This window comes from Gobius niger, assembly GCF_951799975.1.
Source record: "Gobius niger genome assembly, chromosome: 3".
NCBI lineage: Eukaryota > Metazoa > Chordata > Actinopteri > Gobiiformes > Gobiidae > Gobius > Gobius niger.
The window spans coordinates 10,515,987-10,540,528 of record NC_136854.1 but is presented as its reverse complement, the minus strand read 5'-3'; the positions used below and the strand labels follow the sequence as shown (position 1 = coordinate 10,540,528).

The following is a 24,542-nucleotide window of genomic DNA, read 5'->3' as shown; positions in this document are numbered from 1 at the left end:
TGGGCGGGTTGTAAGAGGTTAACCGACTCCATTATCCTGGAAATTAACCTTTTAGTTTGACCAGATCTTGGATGAAAGAAATGTGGGGTAAGTCCTAAGTTGCAACGGCAGTTTTCGATTCCACTGGTACTTTTTAACCTCTTAACCTCCACCTGAACTGAGCTTATTTTTTCCAGTTTCCCAAATCTAACAAATTTATAAATTTATAAATTGTTTTCCTCGCATAAAAATAGTGACGAAAACAACGATTGAAAAGACCGGAAAAGCAACAATAACACAATTTTTAAAAAGCGACAAAAAAGTGACAAAAACATGAAAACACAAAACCACGACAAAAATTGGGACAATCAGTTTTTATTTCGTAAGTCTTTCAAATGAGCCGTTACACCGGCCTGGTAGGCTGTAAACTCTCCAGTCAAGAAGCTTTTAGATTTGGGTAAAGCTGAACTGGAGAAAATGTGCTCGGATAAGGCGGGGGGTCAGAGGTTAACGATACCTGAACAATGCTTTTTGAAGACCATTCCTTTTAAATTTGAACCATTTATTTAAAGGGAATAGATGCAAGTTGGCCATTTTATACTCACTACTGCCGCCTCAGGTCATACATGTAACTGCACCTTCTATATTAAAAGCTAGTGCATGATGGCACTTCGGACCGAAATAACACCTTTCTGAGTGACAGTGCAGGATTTTAGAGGCAGTTGTGGTGAACAGGTCTGGGCTCATTCTACACAAAATACATAATTTTAACATTTTTAACTCCACAGTCCCTTTAAACAACCAAGTAACTTCCTTTAATGGACCAAACAGGCATAAAAAAGATTTGCTTTCGATACTTTTATTTTTTCTAAGCCAGTAGTACCAGTACCTAAACATTTTTCGATACCATTATGGGTATAGTTTAATGGTTACGGTACCCAGCCCTAGTCTAGAGCCATTGCCGCTCTGTCCACGGCCACACACCAGCATGTTTTTATTGGTACGGGAAGCCGGAGTACCCGGAGGAAACCTGCGCAAACACAGGGAAAACATGCAAACTCAACCCAGGACCGTCTCCACCATGCCTCCTTAGTCATCAATAATAAAAGGTTCCATCACCATCTTTCTACCATCTGGAAAACACTGTTAAAATCAAAGATGCAGCGTCTAAACCAGACTCTGTTATATAGTTGCTCGTTCCACAGTGAGCACGTCTTTAAAGGTGCATTATTTTTATGGAGCGTCCTAGAAACCACCGTGAGCAAAGAAATAAAAAAGAAGTGACGTTCAATCCTGACATTTGGAATGAAAAAAAGCACAGAAGGAACAAGCGGTTTCGATCTTTTCTTCCTTATTAATGTTGTGATTATCAAACTAAAATTGAATTGAGTACTGTGATGCATTCCTTTGATTTTAATTAAGTAACTGTATTACTAATGCCCTCCAATGAAAGAGTAACTGTGCCTGAATAGTTTCCTAAAATGAGCATCCTAAATATGTGTATTCAGATACTACCCAACACTGAGCATTAAGCATTGACCCTTGTAACACCGCAAAGATCTAAAAGACCACATTTAGGTGAGCATAATGAGAAATCATTTATAAATGCACAGACCTTTTTAGATTTGACTTTAAGAATTAGCATAGCACCATCATATTAAGTTCCTTTGTGTGGCATCAGCTACACATCCAATGGCCACTAAACATCATTTAACCTCTTAACTCCCGCCTGAACCGAGAGGATCTTTTTCCTCACGTCATCAGATTTTTTTTCCATCATTTTTTTTTTCATTTTTTTGTTGGGTATTCAACTCATTTTATTCAACTTTTTTGTAACTTTTTGTCATTTTTTAATCACATTTTTGTTGTTTTTTGTCAATCTTTTGTCAATTTTGTATCACATTTTTGTCATTTTTTTGTCAATTTTGTATCACATTTTTGTCATTTTTTTGTCAATTTTGTATCACATTTTTGTCATTTTTTTGTCAATTTTGTATCACATTTTTGTCATTTTTTTGTAATTTTTTTGTCAATTTTGTATCACATTTTTGTCATTTTTTGTCACATTTTTGTCACATTTTTATCATTTTTTTGTCACATTTTTGTCATTTTTTTGTCACATTTTTAAAACATTTTTGTCACATTCTTGTCATTTTTTTGTCAATTTTGTATCACATTTTTGTCATTTTTTTGTCACATTTTTTAAACATTTTTGTCATTTTTTTGTCACATTTTTTTAAACATTTTTGTCACATTCTTGTCATTTTTTTGTCAATTTTGTATCACATTTTTGTCATTTTTTTGTCACATTTTTAAACATTTTTTTCACATATTTATTATTTTTTTGTCACATTTTTGTCATTTTTTGTCAATTTTGTACCAAATTTTTGATAAGATAAGATAAGAGATAAGATAATCCTTTATTGATCTCACAAAGGAGAAATTCCCTTGTTACAGTCGGCGTTCAAGAAGATCACTCAGAGTTAATAAAGTGCAGCTGATACAGAGATTATTGCACATCGTTAGCCACATAGCATAATTGCCTAACTCATTTTTGTTTTGATTTTGCAAAACATGTAAAAAGACGTTTTATAGGAAACACATTGTTTTTCTCTTATTGCCATTTTAACAATACAAAATGACTTAGGCAGTTATGCTTTGTGGCTAACGACATGTTACTTTACAGTCTTATTGTACAGTCTGACAGCAGTGGGGATGAAGGCTTTGCTAACATGTCATTTTTTTGTCAAATTTTATCACATTTTTGTCACATTTTTGTATTTTTTGTCAAATTTTTGTCATTTTTTCTTCCATTTTTTGTTAATTTCTTGTGACATTTTTGTGACATTTTTGCTACATTTTCATCAATTTTTCGTCACTTTTTTGCCACATTTCCATCGTTGTTTCGTCTCAGTTTTGTTGCTATTTTCACAGCTTTTTTCCAGAAGCTTTTTCTCCAGAAGGGGTAAAGCCAAACTGGAGAAAATGTGCTCGGTTCAGGTGGGAGTTAAGGGGTTAATATATCGAGCAGGAAGACGCCAAAAAATCAAATCAACGCCATGAAACAGATAAACCAACATGACACAGGCCTCGACAAAAAATCCAGGCTGAAAACATTTTTTATTTAGCCGTTCATATGACAACTGAAAGTACTGCATCTGCACTCTTTGCTTTTAATGTCATAAAAGAGTTAATTTTCAATCCCTTAAAGTAGCAATAGAGAGTAAACACTTTATTGCAAACAGATACTAGGCCAAAAGATAAAAGTGTCATTCAGACCAAAGGTAGTGCAAAAACAGGTCTTAATCTTAGTGATCACAGAACTGTGGAATGTGGGCAGTAGCTGATAAAAGTGCATCTTATCTTAGAAAAATAAAGTAAAATTAGATTATCATGGCTGTACACACTGAAGTAAGAATCGCGATTAGGAACGGGGCTCGAGTTTGAGCTGGATGGGTCGCTTTGGTGCCAGCAGACCCTGAACGTCCATCTCCAGGGGGATCTGCAAAAATAAAAGTGAAGTGAAGTGAAATGGAAGTGTGGAACTTTATAGCCCAGGTAACAACAGAGTAATCTTTGACAGGGCAGAGTTTGTTTTGGTCGACCGTTGGACTCAAACAGCCACGTTAATTACATAATATAAAAATTGTCAATAAAGACGCGTGCGCACCCGAGTGAAAAATCCTAGTCCTAATTAATTCAACGCCATCTCCGTGCTTAGACAACGCAAACATGAGCTACACAGTTTACATTATTTTCCAAGTGCTTTATTTTGCTTTATTCAAAATTGTTGGTTTATTTATCTGGGCCGCATGATTTTGATAAAAAACCTATTTGTAAATTTGTAAATATTGAAATTGGATTTGCAATTTTTAGATTCGATACATTTAAACACATAAACTGCTGCATTGATGACATCAAAACACACACTTATCTACTTTCAAAAATACTTAGTTTTATGTGAGTACCTCTGGGGGACAGCCACATGACTCAAATAAGTCTGGCATGGAATCACAGAGTCTAATTCTAAACTCTTTAGAATATGTCTAAGGAAACACAGACAAACTTTTATCTGTTGCAGCTGAACCTGAGGTCAGGGATGAGGTTAGGTTACTGCAGTAGCCAAAACCTTGATTGCAATTCAATATTGATAAACCTTGCAACCCTACTGGAATGTTCCGCAGTGTGGCTTTAATGCACTTCATTCATTTTCAGGCGAAAAAAAAAGTAATATAGTCTTGATATCCCTCAAACTCCACTGTTAAATAGTTTTGCAGAAAGCTGGCAACTAAATCGTCCGTTAAGTTGCCATTTGGGATGTCACGATTTCACATTTTTGAGTCACGGTTGTTGTGAGAGAAAATATTGTGATTTTACGATTGTGAATCAGAATAATCATAAATTTGTCCTTGATTTGAGTATCTAATTTTAAGAAATTTGTCCATGAAGCAAGATATTTACACTTATATTAAGATAAAACAACTACAACAGTTTGATTAAATTAAGATGTTTGATCTAGTTTTGATTGTGTTGATTTCTTTTATCTTAAAGTGTAAATATCTTAGGTCAATTTGTCAGTAATTTAAGAGACTAATTTCTAGAAATTGGTCTATTTCCAGAATATTTCACAATTATTTTTTATATTTTACACTTATTTCAAGATTCCGTTTAGCAGTGTTCCAGTGTGTATGCTGCAGCGTGGTCATACCTCAGTCTCTTTACAAACAGCAAAGCTGTATTTCTGAAGGATCTCCACCATAGCCAGCTTCATCATCACCAGAGCGAAACGCATCCCGATGCAGTTCCTGGGGCCAATACCAAACGGCATGTACGTGTACGGGTCAATCTTGTCTTTGTTTTCTTTGCTGAACCTACAAAAACACGAAGAATGCATAACATGTTAGCAATAATGCACTGGATACATGAATAAACAATTAAGACTTGTGATATCCGGGGATGAAGAAGATTGAAAATGAAGGAGGGGGCGCCCATGCTGGTGTTTTGATCACGTTTCTGCGGCGCCCTGGCCACGCAAGCACTGTTTGCCAGTTGGAAGAAACTTGTGATGCTACTTTTATGCCTGTTTTGGACTATTGTGACGTTATATATATGAATGCCTCCACTGATTCTTTGCGTGCTCTGGACACTGCGCTTTATTACAAACATGAGGTCGTTGACTCAACACTGCGTCATCTTTGTCGTTTCGTAGATTGAAACATTGATATCTTTTGGTTAATAAATGTATTGCTGGACTTGTCCCTCCGTATCTGCAGCAGCTCACTGAGCTGAGGAGCAACAGCTGCTATAGCCTGCTCTTTCAGGACCTTCTCCTGCTCTCTGTGCCCAGGGTGCAAACAGAACTGGGTAAAAAGGCCTTTAGATTGATGAGCTACAGAAGGAGTTAAAAGAACTTGTGTCACTTCATACTTTTAAATCGCTTTTGAAAATTCTAGAGACAAAGTCTTTTATATGTAGCCGTTTTATCTGAGTGTATTATCTTGATTTTATTATGCAATGTTTATTTGTGATTATATGTGTGCAATTGCAACTTGTGTGTAAACTTGTTCCCCTGAATCTTGGCCAGGACACTCTTGAAAAAGAGACTTTTAATCTCAATTAGTTTTGTCCTGGATAAATAAAAAAAAGATCAGGCTCTTTATCTCAGAGCTAATGGAAGGTCAAATATTTCTGAAGCAAGAAGTTTGAGAACCACTGCTCTAAACTAGCCTGGCTATCGCGGGACAAAATAGTGATACTTAGTCTGGGGACCACCAATTCATTATCTCGTAGGAGGTGTGGTTTACGATTGTCCATAGTCGTTGATTGGGCGCTACGAATGTCTATGATATGCGTCCGCACATAGACAATCACATCATCGTATTGGATGACGTATGACGTACCCACTGTAAACCTTCGAGCTAAACTATATAGTACACGGTCTAAAGCTTGATCAAAATATGGAGTCACTGCTGTCATGTTGGATCTGTTGGATATCCGTAAACAAACTACAATTATGTCAAATAGCGCGTCGTCGTCTTGCCATCCCTCGCCATGGTCCCTAGACAGCAGCATTCCCAGGCTAACTATAAACTACAATATTTTAAGAAACAAGAGGTACTTTATTTAGTTTTATTAATACATATTGTTGCAAGAATCAGTTTAACGCATTTTTGTACTGATTTATTATTCAAATTCCACCACCTTTATTAGGATGGATTCTATGAATCCATAGTTTAGACAAGTTTTATTAAGCTTTGAGGATCCGTTTTGAGTTCCTGCCCCAAGGTTGAAAATCAGGTTAAGTACAAATCTCACATACATTTGTTGATGGACAAACCACAGGGTTAGCAAGTTTTATACTATGTCCGATCCCATGGACTTTTCGCAGTGGTCGTCGTCAGGGCTGCCCATTATCACCATTTTTTTTTCTTTTTTCACGTTGTTGGTTAATTTCAAAGTTATATTGTTATGTTGTGGGATCTTCAGTATACACTAGTCTAGGAGTGTTTACTGCCGAGACTGTATAGTTGCTTTCCTCTCACCTCTCCGGTTTGAACGCTTCCGGTTCGGGCCATATATCTGGGTCGTGGTGCATGGGCCACGTGGGCACCATCACCACCATGTCCTTGGGGATGAGCAGGCCGTTGATCTCCACCGACGCTTTGGCCACCCGCTCCAGACGGGCGGCGATGGGGTACAGGCGCAGGGACTCGTTCACCACGCAGTCCAGGTACTCCATCTGCATCACCTCCTGGTACTGCGCTGGAGCCTGGACAAAAGGAACATATTGAAATTGCGATTAGAGTTGTGATTTATGATTAGAAATCCAGAATCAGATTACAGTGCACATTTGAAACACATCAGGGGGATTAAAACTTTAGAAAAGACGTAGCACACTATTACCAGATGGTTCTGTAGATTCAAGTCGTGTACTGACCTGTGTTGTGGACACATAATACAGCTGAACATGTAGTAATTACGGGAGATTCATAAGTACTTACTAAATAAATTCAGGTGATAATTTTTTTCGCTCATGTTGCATAATAATTCCACAAATATTAAACTACTCATACTAGTGACAAGGCCCATTATTTAAATACAAAGTCATCAGAAATTGAATCTATACCCTGCTAACTGCTAGGGCAGGCAGAATCTACAGGTGAATCTCGTAGAAATTCTCATTAAAAAGTGCATTAATTTCTGTTATTTAATTTAAACTGTGAAACTACTATATGATAAGACTCAATACACGGAAATTGACAAATGTATAACCTTTATTTGTTATTAATTTGACCCCAAATTAAAAATCTCATAAAATTAGAATATTTGAAACATGGACTGTAAACCAAAAACTTAAAACTAAACTAAACTAAACTAAACTAAACTAAACTAAACTAAACTAAACTAAACTAAAGTAAACTAAACTATGTATGATCTTTCACAATTAGACCCTATGCAACCACCACAGAACCACTGCAAACATACAGTACTTGTGCTGTTTTTGAACATCCATGAAAGTTTCGGTCTGTGGTAACTCCCATTCATTGCCCATAACACAAAGAGGTACAGCCTCTCTATATAATGAATACTTTAAACTTTATTGTACAGGTTCTTTGTTAACTGTGAAAGGGTGTGTGTTCCGCACCTTGTTGGGGAAGGTGGAGTCGATCTCGGCCTGTAGCTTCTCCATCACCTCCGGGTTCAGGGCCAGGTTGTAGGCCATGAAAGACAGGCTGCTGCTGGTGGTCTCATAGCCAGCGAACAGGAAGATCATGGCTTGGGACAGGATCTCGTGGTCACTCAAACCTAGAGGGTCACAGCAGTGCAGACGCTTCAACATTTTAGTATTTGTATTTATCTTGCAGAATGTAGTAAAGATTAAAAAAAAAAAGAAAAAAAAAGAGAGAGACAGCAGGACATTTCTTGATGCAGACGGATGCCATCTAGTGATGAACCAAACCACTTCTTGAGGTCTAAAGCTCTCACGGGATAGAAAAGTGGGCAGTGACTGGGCCTGGGTATTGTTAAACGATACCCTTATGGTATCAAAAAAAAGCTTTCGTCATTTTTATTAATACTTTCCCTATTTTCTCCCCTTTTTTGAATGGAGAACAAGAGGAGCTTCTTTTAGCTCGCTCAGGGGATCAGGAAGTGAAACTAATGCATTTCTTACCAACAAAGTGTACGTTAGTGAAAAAGATATCATTTACATTAACAAATACCTAAAAAAGGATAATACTCCTCTTTAGATACAGGGCACAAATGGACAGTTAAAGTTTTCCTACATAAAACTTCATTACTCTGGTTAAAAACACAGGAGGATTTTTACCTTCCAAATGACCGACATGACAGATTTGCATGGACATAGAAACTCAGAGGATCATTCTTATCTTTAACCCCTTAACTCCCACCTGAACCGAGCACATTTTCTCCAGTTTGGCTTTACCCCAGTCCAAAAGCTTCTGGAAAAAAGCTGTGAAAATAACAACAAAACTGAGACGAAAACAATGATGGAAATGTGACAAAAAAGTGAGAAAACATTGACAAAGAAGTGACGAAAAAATGACAAAAATGTTGGGAAAAAATGACAAAAATGTGGCAAAATGTTACAAAAAAAATACAAAAATATGATAAAAATTTGACCAAAAAATTACCAAAAATTTACCAAAAAATGACCAAAAATGACAAAAAAAAAGAAATTACAAAAAAATTACAAAAATGAGTTGAATACCCAACAAAAAAATGATGGGAAAAAAATCTGATGGCGTGAGGAAAAAGATCCTTTCGGTTCAGGCGGGAGTTAAGAGGTTAAAGCTGTCTCTTGCGTTGGTTCTCAGACTTTTCAGTGGCGACCCTGAAAGGCTTTGACACATTTTCCTATGTATATTTATTTATTTGTGCATCTCATTTCAATTCACCTTTATCATTTTCCAGGTCGTTGGGCACGTGGTGTTTCTGGGAGTCAATCATCAACTGCAGAAAATCCACTCGACTCTGAAAGAGGAGAGACGGATTACACATCGGAGCGGTGTCTATGAAGAAATAAATAAGTTCCCCAAACCTTGTGCTGGCTGGTCTCCCGATTGGATTTGATCTTTTGGAGCGATGCGTAGAAGAAATCCGTGACGGAGGCGGGAAAGAAAGAGAACTCCATCTTCTCAAACAGTGGTCCAAGGAACGGGAAAAAGGCTGGAGCAAACGGGCAACAGAAGTTCTTTGCATTACAGTAGCCACATGTTTGATGTTCTAGAGGTTTGTTCAAATTGTAATTTCCTCTTTTCCCCCTTACCAACGGCAAGGAAGAGAGGGTTGAACAGGTCGAACTTCAGCATCTTCTTGATGTTGGTGACAAAGGGGTCGGATGGGTTGTTGAGAGAGTCGATGTCCACGCTGAAGGCAGTGCTGGTCACAATGTCCATGGCGTAGGGTCCAAAATACCTGGTTCACACACACAAGTAACAGATAACTGTGAAGTGAAAGCAAAATGATACGTGATTCTGTTATTTTTCAAAAAATAGAAAGGGGAAAAGTGGGGCGTGCATAAGTATTCATACAGCTTTTTTCTGAGTGCATTAAATTGTCTAATTCCTAATGACTGCAGAATGTTCACACCTTGTCCTAACCATTAAATAGAGGCACCTGTGTGTAATCTATTCTCAGTATAATTACAGCTGTTCTGTGAGGGCCTCAGAGCTATGGTCACTAAACAACATCATGAAGGCCAAAGAGCACACCAGAGAGGTCAGGGATAAAGCCCCCAAAGGGGCCTTGGTCTTTGGCAGGGGTTAAAGGCTAAGAGACTGTGGCGAGTAGCCATTGCAATATATTGTGTGTATGTATAGTGTATCGTCTATTAAAAGCATAGATTTGCAATACGTTGTGGTAGCTGTTGCAGCATACAGGACAGCATAACAGAAGGACCACTACTATTTATATTGAAGTTTGTTGTATTTTAATTTATCGGTTTGGTTTTACTTGGATTTTCTTTTAATGAAGAGTAATGTTTTCACGTGCAGCAGTGTGTTCATAAAATGTGCTAGAGAAATAAAGATGGATAGAAAAATGATTAGGTATTTTCTTACTCCTTCAACTCTAACGGTTGGTTTGCGTCAGCTTTCTTCTTCATGCTGCTGACCAGAGTGGCAGAATGGTGCTTCATGATGTCGAACATCTGCACAAAAGAGCAATGAAAAGAAACATTATTTCAACTCGTGCTTTTAACTTGAAGCTTTAAATATTTTTGATGGAAACCATTTTTTCAATCCGATTACTATACCAGTGAGTGGAGTTTACGAAAGTCGCTAAACCCCAGAGCACATGGCTACTTATGCAAAGTAAAGTAAAGAGTCAATGAGCAAACATTGCTGCTTAAATCTGCTTGCTCTCTGAAAACTAAACAGTCAAATTAATCATATCTATATATCACTCCGCACGTAGTAGTAGAGGACACCATCTCTGTCCTCGTCCCTGCAAGAAAAGTTGGGGGAATTGCTCGTGATTCACCACCATTCCTCCAACTGCACCTTCAACTCAGTAGCTAGTCTAGCAATAAGTAGCTAGCCTTGCTGCTACTAGCCTAGCCACGTTGCCAAGCAAACCTTTGCACAAACCTTTGGGAACCATTTCCGCGGAAATCATTAAATAGACCTTTCGGCCTTCATAACAGTGTACGAAGCGTATTTTGTGTGTGTTCAGTTGGCAAACGGCCATATACTAAGCGGGATAATGTATAGAACGCTGATTATCAGGAAAATAAGTACCAACAGGGCGAACCGGACTTGTTTCGCCATGAAGGTACTTATTTACCCGATCATGATATTGTATGTGGGACCTCTTTCAGACGTCCCGAGGTGAACGATGGGGACAGGACGCTGCGGATCCTCTTCCACTGGTCGTCCTCAGCGATGGACACAGCGTCATACAGTTGACCATTCAGACGGAAATTCTGACCGGGAAAACAAGACAGTGCCAGGATTACTTTATGACAACCTGTCTCAGAGCAACAGCTATGATGCAGCATGCATGTACAGGAATTCGATGATAGAGTTTCAAATAGACAATAGATATATTTCCTTTATTTTACAGTACCCTTGATGCATAGTTCCTAACTAAAATTAGTACAATGTAATGTGCTCTGTAACAATGTGTAATATCTTGTACCTATGGGTTAGATACACAATGGAATAACTTGTATTAGTACTTTGTAGGTACATAATGTAATAGGACACGAGACCCTTTAATTATGGGTTACCTACAAACTACAAACACATATTATTCCATTGTGTATCTAACCCATAGGTACAAGTAGGTACACACTGTTACAGAGCTCATTACATTGCACTAAATTTAAAGAGTAAATAAACGGGCGTGGCAGAGCCGTTCCCCACCCACAAACTAAAGTCAAAAATTGCTGAGAAAGGGGTGGTCTCGGAGGCTTTGGGGGAGACGAAGGGGGTGTGTAGGCGGGGTCTGCTCTGTTGACAGTCTCAGACCAAGCCCCTAGATCTGACAGGACTGACAGACTGCTGTTAGAGGTGTCACGACTGTGCGCAAGGTTTATATTTTCGTAGGATAGTACACTCTCATGACTTGTGATTGCTTGATGTAGTGACTATCCTACGGAAGAAAAAAAAAAACATCGCCGCCGGTAGACTACTCGCTCGCTGTCAGTGACTGCGAACAGAGAGAGAGCATCGCACAGTAGCTTTTCTAAGGGATTTATTCCTCTACACCACCTCAGCCGAACTGTGAGCATCGCAGGGGCGCCATCTACTGGTTTGACTCATGAGCTCAGGCGGTGTGTGCGCTACGCGTGTCCTGGTTGCTGCGTGACGGAGGCGTGTGTGGGCGGGGCCACAGAGGCACAGAGGCAGAACCACGGGCAGAACTGATGACGTTTTCTGGACGCCGTGGACACACTCTCCTCCAACCGCAAAAAATCAAATGTAGTTGCTGCGTGAAACCAGTAGAGGCGCTAACCATGCGGTTTTAGACACAAAAGTGAGATTTTGAACAAGTTTGCACCAAATGTCAAAATATTGACTGGGACATGTAGCTAACTCTATTCAACAACCATTTAAACCGTTTATCAGCCAAAAAAAAGTGGATTTGGTGTTTAGTTACTCTTTAAGTATGTACAATGTATCAAGGTAGTGGTACTGTAAAATAAAGTGGTACCTTTTTTTTTTGCTCAAACAAGTACATTTGTGTGAAAAAAAACAGTGCTCCAGAGCTGGTATTGCTCTTCCTGAAGCAGATCATTTTGAAGCACTGATCCAGAGCAATAGATTTAATATATAAGAGATAGACGTAGCCATTCCACCCCATTCGTGCTCCAGAGCCTGTCAATCAAAGTCTCGGGCTTAAACCTTTTAATTCTACAGAAGAAAAACCAGCGTGGTTAAAAACATGACACCCAGCCCAGCGTTGTCACATGGGTCACGGCATATTTTAGAAAAAAACAAACTCTTTGGAGCCAGGCTTTCTATCAGTGTTAGGGAGGTGCAAAGTGTCTACCAGGGGGGTGTCAGCTCCCCACCATGAGGACCAAAGAGAAGCGCACGCCTCGTCCATCGGTCAGAGCCTGTTTTGTAAACAGACGATCACTAGTGCCCTGGACAGCTTTGAGTGGAGAGGAGCTAAACCATGGATGTTTTCTGGTCCATAGCGATGAAAATCATCAGTGATAAGTACATGTGCTGCATTTCTCTTATTCTCTTATTTATTGGCCTATGATTGATCTGATCATTCATTGAAACCGCTACACGCCTGTTGCACACATCAATTAGGTCGTGTTAGTGCTTCATGTTCAACATGTTTATGAGAGGTCACCATAATAAAGTTTTCCACAAAAGGTCAGTGTTCAAGAATGAGGTAGCTCTGAAGCGCCCGAACCTCACGAAACATTTTGCCAGGCAAACCTTGAAGTGCCACAAGGCTTCACTCGCCCATCACACTTTGTAGTGTCTGCTCAGAAAGAAATGAACAGGTCGAGTGAACGAGCTCCACCCTCGGAGAAAACTCCCACCTGCACTTGAAAGTCCATGGGAGCGAGTGTTATGAGGTCTTACCCGGCGGTTAGTGAACAGGGAGTAGCACTCTTTCACCAGGACGGCTTTGACCATGGCAGGGTCGGTCAGACACAGCACCGCCTGACGGCCATCAAAAATCCTACAGGAGACACGCAGGGTCAGACATGCAGGGAGACACAGGTCACCTGAAGCACTGGTTCTCAACTGGTATTGCTTTGGAGCCCAGGAGTGACCCGAAAACAAATCTTTGTCCCAAGCCGTATAACATGTTGCAGTTTGAATCTGTTAAATATAATGTAATATACTGTCATTTTCAACAGACTATTATTGACTTACACATTCAATAACGCTGATATCACTAGAAAAAAACAGTCCTTAAATTGAAACTTTTGCTGTAGATTACTGCAACACTCATGAGAAAACTAAATGTCCTCATGCCCCTAGAGGCATGAGGTGTCGTAGAACTGCAGGTGTCGTAGAATGTTACGTTATTTTACTCATTAATTGTCCGTGAGAGTAAATACTACGCTGACAGAAAAGACAAAGGGACAGACAGTACATCCAATTACACAATAGAGATCATTTTTTTCACTCAAACTTGGCTGTAAATACTGTTTTAAGTGACGCTAGCCCGCAGTTAGCTTTGCCCTTTAGCCTGTTTTAGCTTCTTCTTCTTCGTGATTCCACTAGTGTGTATTGGTGCTCCAACCTGGAGGCAGGGATGTTGCAATTGTGGTTTTCTGGACAGAGACACCAGGTTGAGATGAATCATCCCATTAACATTTGTATTAGCCCCAGAGGGACTACGGAAAGGATTTCTTAAGGTAAACAAATTACTTAGTTCTGCTTTAAAGGCTCTGTACCAGATTTCTTTGTTCACAAGCAATGAAAGTGGGAGTACGTAAATTCATCCAAGTGTCCAAACTCATTCTTAACTTTCCTACTACAATCCAACCTTCCAAATTCTTTACAGGTATGAGTTCATAAGCACTTCTCACAATTTGCTGGGTCACTGTCTCAGAAATGCTAACAGACTATCTTACAAATTCACAAAGTTGATAAGAATACATTAGAATATAGTTCAGGATTGTGATGTAATTATACTAGGCATTGTGGGATTTGCAGTGGGCCTTTTTCAGAATAAACTAATAGAAATTTTATAGTTATTGCTCACTTTAAAACAATTGGATACTACAGTGTGTTTAATGCATTTATCAATAGTGACTCAGCAGCTAATGGAGTACTTTTTACACTGTTTTTTAGAGGATGATAATCTATGGGAAATGTTTACTAGTACCCACAAACATGGTGGAGCTCTATGGTAACAGTGACTGTAACATTCCATTTTGAACTCAGTGTTTATTTCTACAAATTACTGAGTTTACAATGGACTGAAGGAGGACAAAACAAATTTCGTTGTCATAAAAATATCAGGTAAAGGGCCTTTAAAAAAGAACTAAGTAACTCATGCCCCTAGAGGCCATAAGCGCCACTACAGCTGTAGCATGTTGCGTTTTTTTTTTACTCATTAATTAGCCGTGAGAGTAAATACTACGCTGACGGAAAAGACAAAGGGAGAGAGGGATATTGTGCCACAACCCAATTAGACAATGGAGATAACTTTTGTCAAACTTGGCTGTAAACACTGCTAAAGTTCTTCTTCGTGATTCCATTAGTGTGTATTGGTGCTCCAGGTCAGAGAAGGGAAAGTTGCAAGCGTTTTTCTTCTGGCCAAAGACACCGGGGAGATGAAAGACCCTCCAATCACCCCCAGAAGGGACTACGGAAAAGATTACGGTAAACAAGTTACTTAATTCTGCTTTAAGGAAGACAACTGGCTAAAAATCTCAACACTGACTACTGCCAGTCTGACCAGGTATACGCTTTGGCCATAGACTGTTAAAAAGAATAGACTACTCCTCCTCACTCCTCCCCGTTTGCCACAATGAGCACGCTCGAGGGGGAATTCGTGGCTGATTTACAGGCTCCTCCTCCCCAGCTCCGACGAGCCATGTTCCTAAAAAGGGCATAAGGGCGGGATCTTCACCGTAGACTCGGCCCTTGCGTGACGTGTAGTTTGCGCAGCTCCAATGCTAACAGTCCAACCCTCATTAAGTACGAAATTTCTAAAATTCTTCTTATGAAAATCTGCCTGGATTCTTAAATTGTGACTATCACAGGAGAAATATCAAGCTGTAGAAAGTTCCAAAAAATTAGGCTCCAGGATCTAAAGTTGTTTTGATTTCTAATAGGGGACTAGCGGCTGTTAGCCTGGCTAACACCAGACTAAAATCACAAGTGATATTTAGTCTGGGGACCACCAATTCATTTTCTCGTAGGAGAGGTGTGGTTTACGATCGTCCATAGTCGTTTATTGGGCGATACGAAAAAAAAAAAAAAAAAGTCTCATGCGTCTGCACGTAGCCCCAGCCAATCATATCATCGTATGAGATGACGTATGACGTACCCGCTGTAAACTTTTGAGCTAAATTATTTAGAACAAGGTCTAAAGCTTGATCAAAAAATACCATCGTGTCTGCTGCTGTCATGTTGGATCCGTAAATAAACATTTTTTAAAATTATCCGTAAATAAACTACAAGCTTCCGTATATCGAATAGCGCGTCATCGTCTTGCCGTCCCTCCTCGCTCTGTGATTGGTTCCCAAATCCACCGGAGATTTGGCCATGGTCCCCAGGCTGTTGTGCAGTTCGAAATAATTCGAGCGCACACAGCAGCCTGGTGTTAGCCAGGTTAAGCGGCTGTATGGAGGTACTACAGCAATGGTGGAGCAATGGCGGCCTCTAGTGTCGTGGTCATAAAGCAGAGCAGCCAGCGGCCATTGGTTTTGAACAGGTGTGTCCAGAGTAGGTTAGAAAGAGCTCCTTCTTCACAACTTTCGGTGCAAACATGACATCTGTTCAGACGCTCAGGGGGTGTGTTTGTTTTCACTACAGGGCAGCGCGGATGCAGAAATAATGAAAAAGCTGTTTTATAAATTAAAATCAGGCCCAAGGCATTACATTACAGACGTCGGGCTCTCCCTGTTTGACACTATGTCACAACTCAGTGGTTTCCAGGAGAGGGCGGAGCAGCTGCTCAGAGAGCAGGATTCAGGAGGCTTGCTTAGAACTTCATGAATGAAGCCAAAAAACACTCTGGGGGTGTTTTTGACAAGGAAATAGGATTACAACATGGCTAAAAGCTCCAAAAAGTCAATTTTGCAGGATATAGGACTATAGATATAATATAATAAAGAGGAGCGGGTCCCATTCAGCCCCATTCATTGAAAAAGGTTCTTGAGTCTTATGTGAACCTTAATGGCCGCTCTGTCTCCTCTTACACAGCCTGTTCCTTAAAAGGGCAAAAGGGCGTGAAGCCCTGCGCTTGTGGGGCGGGCGGAGCCTCCACAGAGCTCCAGAGGTTGATTGACAGGCTCTGGAGCCAGTCAATGTACTGAACATGCTTCCAAATTTCGGGCTGTTAAACAAAAACTAGCGTGGTTAAAAATATTTCACCTACCCCAGCGTGGTCACATGGGTCATAGTGATTTTTAGAAAAACTCTTTGGAGCCAGGCTTTTAGGCTGTTCTTGGTAAGTCCCATAAGAATCAATGATCCCAAATGTCTCTTGGAGTCACCCCTGGCCACCAGGAGGTGGTATTACAGCAATGTCAGCTCCCCGCCATAAAGACAATATACGCATTCCTTGCCCATTGTATTCACCTTATTCCGGAGGCTCACGTGGGCGCCGCCATGAATTGTGCCCGCCCCTTTTCTCCTATCTGTTAACACGGGACTGGAGAAGTCCAGATAAAGTCAGTCACTATACGAAAACTAAGGCGTTTTTCGGTTGCGCAGAGGAATAAGCAGCTGCGATGATTGGCTGACGTGAAGGTGCGGCTTGAGCTGGTTCTGTGATTGGATGATTAGTGAAGGTTGCCGTTGATGAGGCGATGAATGAAAGCTGCAGGTGTGTCTTCCAGGTTGAATTTGCACTGAAGCTTCATTTTACACAAATCAATCTACTAAACATCAGATAAGAGCGGGCCTTGCGCTCGACCGGAAGTGTCTGTACAACGGAAGTGTCTGTGCACCGGAAGTGTCTGTACAACGGAAGTGTCTGTACAACGGAAGTGCCGAGACAAAGCAAAAAGTGGCAAAAGAAGGCGGGGCGGAATAAGGTGAATAGGACCTTTAACACTTTCACATTGATTGTCATTACAAAATTGTATAATGACAAAAATGAAGACTACTAATGTGGGAACACCTGTTATAAATTAACTTACTATTAACTAGGAACTCAAAAACTCAAATGCATATTCTAAATATGTATTCTAAATACATGTATTTAGTTGCTCCCCAACACTATCTACAAATACAGGTGTTTCATCCTTTTGCTTCATGTCTGATGAAGGGCTGATCTGACGCCCCGAAACATCAATCGAGTGGCGCAAAAAAAAAAAAAAAAAAAAAATGGGAGCATTTAAGCTGTGCGGATCTTTTTGCCTTTTTTGTCCACTGTTTTTCGGATCCTGCACGCTTCTCAGATTTTTGGGACGTGCACTTTGGGCACCCCTGCCATAACTATACAAAAAAAACAAAGTACAGTATGTAAACAAATGTTTGCTAGTTTTTATTGATTGATTTTTAAGTCTCTGTAGACCAGGGACGCCCACACTTTTTTGGCCTGCAAGCTTCATTCAAAGATCTATGGACTTCTCAAAAAGTCAAGGGGGGGTTTTTATTTTTATTTATTTTTTATCAAGATTAATATTGATTGAAATTTAAAACCTTTTGAGTTTACCTATTCAATAACATGTAACTATAATGTATTTTACTGCATAACAAATGAAGAGAGAACTTTATTTAAATTGATAAAATGCTCTGTTGTCACTTGTCAATAATGCAGCTGATTATTTTTGTGGATTGTCGGACTTGGACTAATTATTAAAGATGGTTTAAATAATGATCCCAAAATAAACGGCAATTGAGGCTTCTTATCTCTTCATTTCTTGCTCTTCTGATATGATTTGAGTGGTATGGATGAGTGACAGGAGCCCCATGGTAACGCTCATGTGGTAATGCATTAGGCTATATTATATGGCTCTACCTGTCTCCTCCTCTTCCTGCCTCGAGTGTGTGTGTGGGAGAGAATGCATGAATATACATAGTGTCCACTTACCCCCATATCTTCCCGTATTTCCTGCTGCACTCCCAGTCAAAGTTCATGAACCCCTATGGGACAAAGCAATGGCAACAGTATTACAAGCTTTCTCATCAAAACCACGGCTGAAAGGTTTTCAAAAAGCAGTCGTCTACACCGGTGGGTCCCACGAACACTAAAGCTGGCTATAATCACCCCTCTGAGCCAATAAAGGTTTATTTGTTTGACGGTATTAGCAATCGGCTGTCTATGGGCTTCAATCAAAGTCCACTTCTTTTCTTGAGCTTTTAACCATATTTAACCTCTTAACTCCCGCCTGAACCGAGAGCATTTTCTCCAGTTTAGCTTTACCCAAATCCTGTAGGCCAGTGTAACCCCTCATTTGAAAGCTGAGATCTACAAAACTCATCTAAATGGATCTTTTTCCTCACGTCATCAGATTTTTTTCCATCTTTTTTTTTGGGGGGGGGGTATTCAACTCATTTTATAGCTTTTTTGTCATTTTTTTTAAATCAATTTTTTGTCATTTTTTGTCACATTTATTGTCATTTTTTTAATCATTTCTTTGGTCATTTTTTTGTCACATTTTTGTCACATTTTTTGTCTTTTTTTAATAATTTTTCTGTCATTTTTTTTGTCTTTTATTGGGATTGTCATCTAAATTGATCTTTTTCCTCACGTCATCAGATTTTTTCCATCTTTTGGAGGGGGGGTATTCAACTCATTTTGTCACATTTTTTGTCATTTTTGTCACATTTATTGTCATTTTTAAAATATTTTTTAGTCATTTTTTGTCACATTTTTTGTCACATTTTTTGTCACATTTCTGTCACATTTGTTGTCTTTTTTAATAATTTTTTTGTCAATTTTTGTCACATCTTTTGCCATGTTTTTGTCATTTTTTTGTCTTTTATTGGGATTGTCATCTAAATTGATCTTTTTCCTCACGTCATCAGATTTTTTTCCATCTTTTTTTGGGGGGGGGGGTATACAACTCATTTTGTAGCTTTTTTGTCTTTTTTTTAAATCAATTTTTTGTCACATTTTTGTCACATTTTTTGTCAAAGTTTTGTCACTTTTTTGTCACATCTTGTTTTCGTCTCAGTTCTGTCGCTATTTTCACACCTTTTTTCCAGAAGCTTTTGGATTGGGGTAAAGCCAAACTGGAGAAAATGTGCTCGGTTCAGGTGGGAGTTAAGGTTCCCTCGTAAAACATAACACCCAGAGTATAGTGTTTTTTGCCAGCCTGGCCAGTCATTCTAATTCAAAGAGTAGTATAGATTGTGATGTGGCTAAAGGTGGCACTGTTTCGATTAGCCTTTTAACCCCCACCTAAACGGAGCACATTTCCTCCAGTATGGCATCACAAAAAAAAATAAAAAGCAGTGAAAACAAGATGTAAACAAGGATGATAATGCAACAAAAAAAGCATTAAAAAGCATGACAAAAATGCAACAAAAAAGTGACAAAAAAGGCGGAAAAGCATAAAAAATACGACTGAAAAGTGAACAAAAAGTTTCATAGATTCATTTTGTTGGTCTTAGCTTTCAAATGAGGCATGACTCCAGTCGCGATTAGAAGCTTTTGGATTTGGGTTAAACTGAATTGGAGAAAATGCACTTGGTTAAAGCGGGTGAAAGGGGGGGTATTATGCAAAATCGACTTTTTCAAGCTTTACATCATGTTATTATGCCATTCCCTCACTAAAAACGTGCCTGAAGTGTTGCCTTGGCACATTCACGTATTTTTGAGTAATCTGTAAAAACTCTGATGGCAGCCATTTTAGGGATAGGTTTGCCTGAGTCCTCCTAGGAACGCCCCCACCTCCTGGAGACGCCTCCGAGCTTTCGTCACCAGCCGAGTAACCAACCACTGCTCCTCAACAGAACCCCCTCCCCACTGATGCCACAGACAGCGTGTGGACGGGGCGTGTCGGAAAGGGTCAGAGGTTCTTAAAGAGACAGAGGCCTATTTTAAGACATTCACTACAGCCATTTTGAGAGAGCAATTTTATACAAGGCAGTTATTCTAATTTACTGCATTTACAGACCAACAGAAGGTTTGGTCATCATTGTAGTGTGCTATAGACTGGTGCTATGTGACTGAAAAAAGCATAATACCCCCTCTTTAATGGATTGGCTGTGAAAGATGTATGAAAATGTGTATTCTTTCACACAACATACGCATCGTGCTTTGCTCATTGTTGTTTGAAAATGTTTTGCAGCAGAAAACTTTCAAAGACCGACTATCGAAGCCACACAGGCCATTAGACACCCATGCAAAACGAGCCCTTGTTTGGCTAGCTCTACACCCCATGATGCTTTGCGCCAATGTATTTTTAGCTACTGTGAAAGATGCCATTTCATTTGATAACCCCATACATTAGATGTAAAACTGCAGGTCAGGAGCACAACTAGGGATGTCACGGTTACCGGTGTAGCGGTAAACCCCGGTAAAAATGTTGACAATAATAATTACCGTCTTGTTTTTGAAATAATATTAATATCCGTAGCTACAACCAAAACAAAACTTTCTCGAAGCTGGAATCATATCCAACACGACAGCGCGCAGGATCTATCAGCCTTCAGAGAGGACAAGCCTGAAGTCTGGGCATGTTATGGGTATTTTAAGAAAGCTGAAGGACAGTTGATAGAAGACAGTTTTCCTGTTTGCGGAACGTGCAGGAAAAACTGTCTCTAAAGCAGCAATACTTCGAACTTCTGACTCTCCTGCGTGACCGTCTCCCACAGCTCTATAGCAGGAAGCTAACGTTAGCGCTTTAGCTGAAATGCTGATGTGGGACTTTGGGTTGAGGGAGAATGTAACGAGTCGCCCCATAGTGCGGCTGCAGCACCACCGCCAGCATAAGTCGTGTCCGGATACCTCCGCACAATGGCACAATGCGTTACGGGGCTCCCGGTGGCAGATTCACTCTCGCCGCAGTCTTATGACTTATCACTGTTTGATGGCATTTTCCAAATCTGCAAAGCAAAAGCTCACATGGAAGGACACAAACTGAGGACAATTTTCCTGATATAGACGGTTTATCTAGTTCAAAAATATTCTTCTTCGTTTCTGGCGCTGTAATAACCAATAATAGTCCATGTAATAACCTTGAAACGATCAACAACACATCGATTTAGTTCCTTTACTTTGATGTGAAAAGTTGCACTTTTGATAAGGCTTTGTCTGTATTTTTTTTAAATGTAATAAGCACTGGTAAACTTTTTTGAAACTATTTCAGTTTGTGCAGGACTATCAATGCTTTCTGAACATATTAACACACATAAAAAAAAAATACAGCGATAATACCGAAAACGGTGATAATTTTGGTCACAATAACCGTGAGGTAAAATGTTCATACTGTGACAGCCCTAAGCAAAACACATTCTGTTTTATTACGAAACAAACCGCCTACCTTCTTGTACGCCAGCATGGTTCCGAAAAACGGCACCGGCTTGGGCCCAGGGATCCCCATCTTTTTGAAAATTCCATAGGGCCAGTACAAGTACCTGTCCACACACAGCATGACAAATAATGGCACAATGTTGCATAATCACAGTAAGCAGAAATGGAAGACAACGGAAATCCCCACAGTCCAGACCTCTGACCTTTCCTTCCGTTTCTTTAAGCGTGTCGTTTGTGAATGTGAAGACTAAACCAGGTCAAACCCGAAACACATTAATTCTGGCAGTTTTAGCAGTGACCAGTTTGTGGACACGGCCGCAGACGCATGATGAATCAGATCAGAAACATCACATTCAGTCTCATCTACAACACGGTTCTCCAAAACGAAACAATGTAGCCAACATTTAGCCAAGCTCTTTTGAATACTGTACATCCTTTCCCCGCCCTTTAACCTCTTAACCCCCACTTTAACCCAGTGCATTTTGTCCTGTTCGACTTTACTCAAATCTTAAAGGGATATTTCAGGATTTTTGACATAGGGCCCCATTTCCTAGTTATCCAGAGTGTTGTTGATTTCTGGAGATTTTTTTTTTTGTAGTTCATGCAGTTCTTATATTTGAAGAGTTACGTGGCGCTAGGCTAATGCAAGGCTAGCGCATTTCTATGGTATCAGCTAGCCTGCATTAAAAACAGTCTGACCCGCTCCACAGTGCACCTGAAGCAAATCACTTATAACACCAGACTAACCATATCTGTGTTGACAGAATAATTTTTGGAATATAACTGACCTTGCATCACATAAACGGTCGCATATTGAGGGACTATTTTCTAGCAGATCACTCCGCTGCTGCGTAGCTTTTATACAACCACGAAGCTGATGCTGCTCAAATATAAGGTATTTTAAATGCAAAATGGTTAAAATGACACTATCGACACAGACATTTATATGGTTAGTCTGGCGTTATCAGTGATTTGCCTCAGTCTCATTTGAAAGCTAAGACCGACAAATCTGATCTAAGCACCATCCTTGTTATGACTCGTTTTTGGTTGTGTTTTCGTCATGTTTTTGTTGCTTATTTGACATGTTTAGGTCACTTTTTTTTCCCATTACACTACAACAAAAACACGACAAAAAAGTGACAAAAACGTGATAATAAAAACAACGAAGATGCTTAGTTTTGTAGGTCTTAGCTTTCAAATGCGGCGTTACACTGGCTTAGCTATGGGCTGTAAGCTCATCAGTCGATAGATAGATAGATAGATAGATAGATACAGAGATAGATACAGAGATAGATACAGAGATAGATACATAGATAGATACAGAGATAGATACATAGATAGATAGATAGATAGATAGATAGATAGATACATAGATAGATAGATACATAGATAGATACATAGATACATAAATAGATAGATAGATACATAAATAGATACATAGATAGATACATAGATACATAGATAGATAGATAGATAGATAGATACATAGATAGATAGATACATAAATAGATAGATAGATACATAAATAGATAGATAGATAGATACATAAATAGATACATAGATAGATAGATACAGAGATAGATACATAAATAGATAGATAGATACATAGATAGATAGATACATAAATAGATAGATAGATACATAAATAGATAGATAGATAGATAGATAGATAGATAGATAGATAGATAGATAGATAGATAGATAGATAGATAGATAGATAGATAGATAGATAGATAGATAGATAGATAGATAGAACAACACTATAATATACTACTGTATATAAAGCTATTTTTTAAAATAATAATAATCTTTTAATAAGCTAATTCTTCCCACGGCACGTACAGCCCTGTGACCACGCACTTACGTGACAAAGAGCGTGATGAGGGCGACCAGGAGAGTCCAGGTCTCGGCGGAGAAGTTGAGAAAGTCCATCTCGGCTCTGAGCGCTCCTCTCCCCGCGGCTGCGCTCCTTAAACAACCGTCGACGGAGGCTCCGGAGTCGGCTGTGCTTTTATAAACACGCAGCCCGGACCTGTTGCGTGAGGAGGGAAGTGTGTGAGAGGTGAGCCAATGGGAGCAGCCAAGGGGGTAATGAGTAACAAACACAGAGGAACGAGTGAGTGGGAGGGAGACAAGGAGACAAGGAAATATGGCTTCAGTGTTTTTGTACGAAGAAAGGGGTTTCGTGGAAAGCGTAATGGGAGATAGCCTAGCTTGACAGCGAGCGGCAGGGCGAGTAGCAAACCTCATGATATTCGCACGTGCAGACTTCTACTAGCGTGTCATCACAACAATCTGTACCCTTGTTTAACCTCTTAACTCCCGCCTGAACCGAGAGGATCTTTTCTCCTCACGTTATCAGATTTTTTTTCCATCATTTTTTTGTTGGGTGTTCAACTCATTTTTGTAACTTTTTAGTCATTTTTTGTCACGTTTTTTTTTTTCATTTTTTCGTCAAATTTTTGTATTTTTTTTTTTTAATTTTTTATCACATTTTTGTAGTTTTTTTAATCACATTTTTGTCATTTTTTTGTCACATTTTTGTCATTTCTTTGTCACATTTTTGTCATTTTATCGTCAATTTTTTGTCAATTTTTTTGATTTTTTATTACATTTTTGTCATTTTTTTGGTCAAATTTTATCACATTTTTGTAATTTTTTTGTCACATTTTTGTCATTTTTGGTCACTTTTTCATCCATTTTTCGTCACTTTTTTGTCAATGTTTTCTCACTTTTTTGTCACATTTCCATCATTGTTTTTGTCTCAGTTTTGAGACACAGCTTTTTTCCAGAAGCTTTTGGACTGGGGTAAAGCCAAAGTGGAGAAAATGTGTTCAGTTCAGGTGGGAGGTAAGGGGTTAACCCGTGACCCCGACCTCCTTGGCTTTACTCAAATCTAAAAGCTTCTCGACTGGAGAGCAACAGTGTAATGTCTCATTTGAAAGCTAATATCTACAAAA

At 39.4% G+C, this 24,542-nt stretch overlaps 1 protein-coding gene across 1 annotated transcript; it reads right to left on the bottom strand.

Moving 5' to 3' along the window:
- Window positions 1-3,125: 3,125 nt before the first annotated feature.
- Window positions 3,126-23,575, bottom strand: cyp3a65 (cytochrome P450, family 3, subfamily A, polypeptide 65). Its single transcript, XM_079552653.1, has 13 exons — window positions 23,447-23,575; window positions 21,593-21,686; window positions 18,193-18,245; window positions 13,050-13,149; window positions 10,811-10,924; window positions 10,062-10,150; window positions 9,269-9,417; window positions 9,041-9,168; window positions 8,898-8,973; window positions 7,625-7,785; window positions 6,522-6,748; window positions 4,688-4,850; window positions 3,126-3,481 (listed from the first exon to the last, which is right to left on the bottom strand). Exons 1-13 carry the CDS (start codon window positions 23,512-23,514, stop codon window positions 3,404-3,406), a joined length of 1,500 nt encoding a protein of 499 aa, XP_079408779.1. The 5' UTR covers window positions 23,515-23,575; the 3' UTR covers window positions 3,126-3,403.
- Between the last annotated feature and the right edge of the window lie 967 nt (window positions 23,576-24,542).

What these genes read in the sequence shown, in the direction of transcription:
- cyp3a65 (XM_079552653.1), bottom strand. Translation starts at nt 23,514, where the DNA reads ATGGACTTTCTCAACTTCTCCGCCGAGACCTGGACTCTCCTGGTCGCC. An exon ending in CCTCGGGACGTCTGAAAGAG is followed by an intron (nt 10,151 to 10,810) that starts GTCCCACATACA and finishes TCTTTTGTGCAG; the next exon opens with ATGTTCGACATCATGAAGCA. An exon ending in GGGAGACCAGCCAGCACAAG is followed by an intron (nt 8,974 to 9,040) that starts GTTTGGGGAACT and finishes CTCCTCTTTCAG; the next exon opens with AGTCGAGTGGATTTTCTGCA.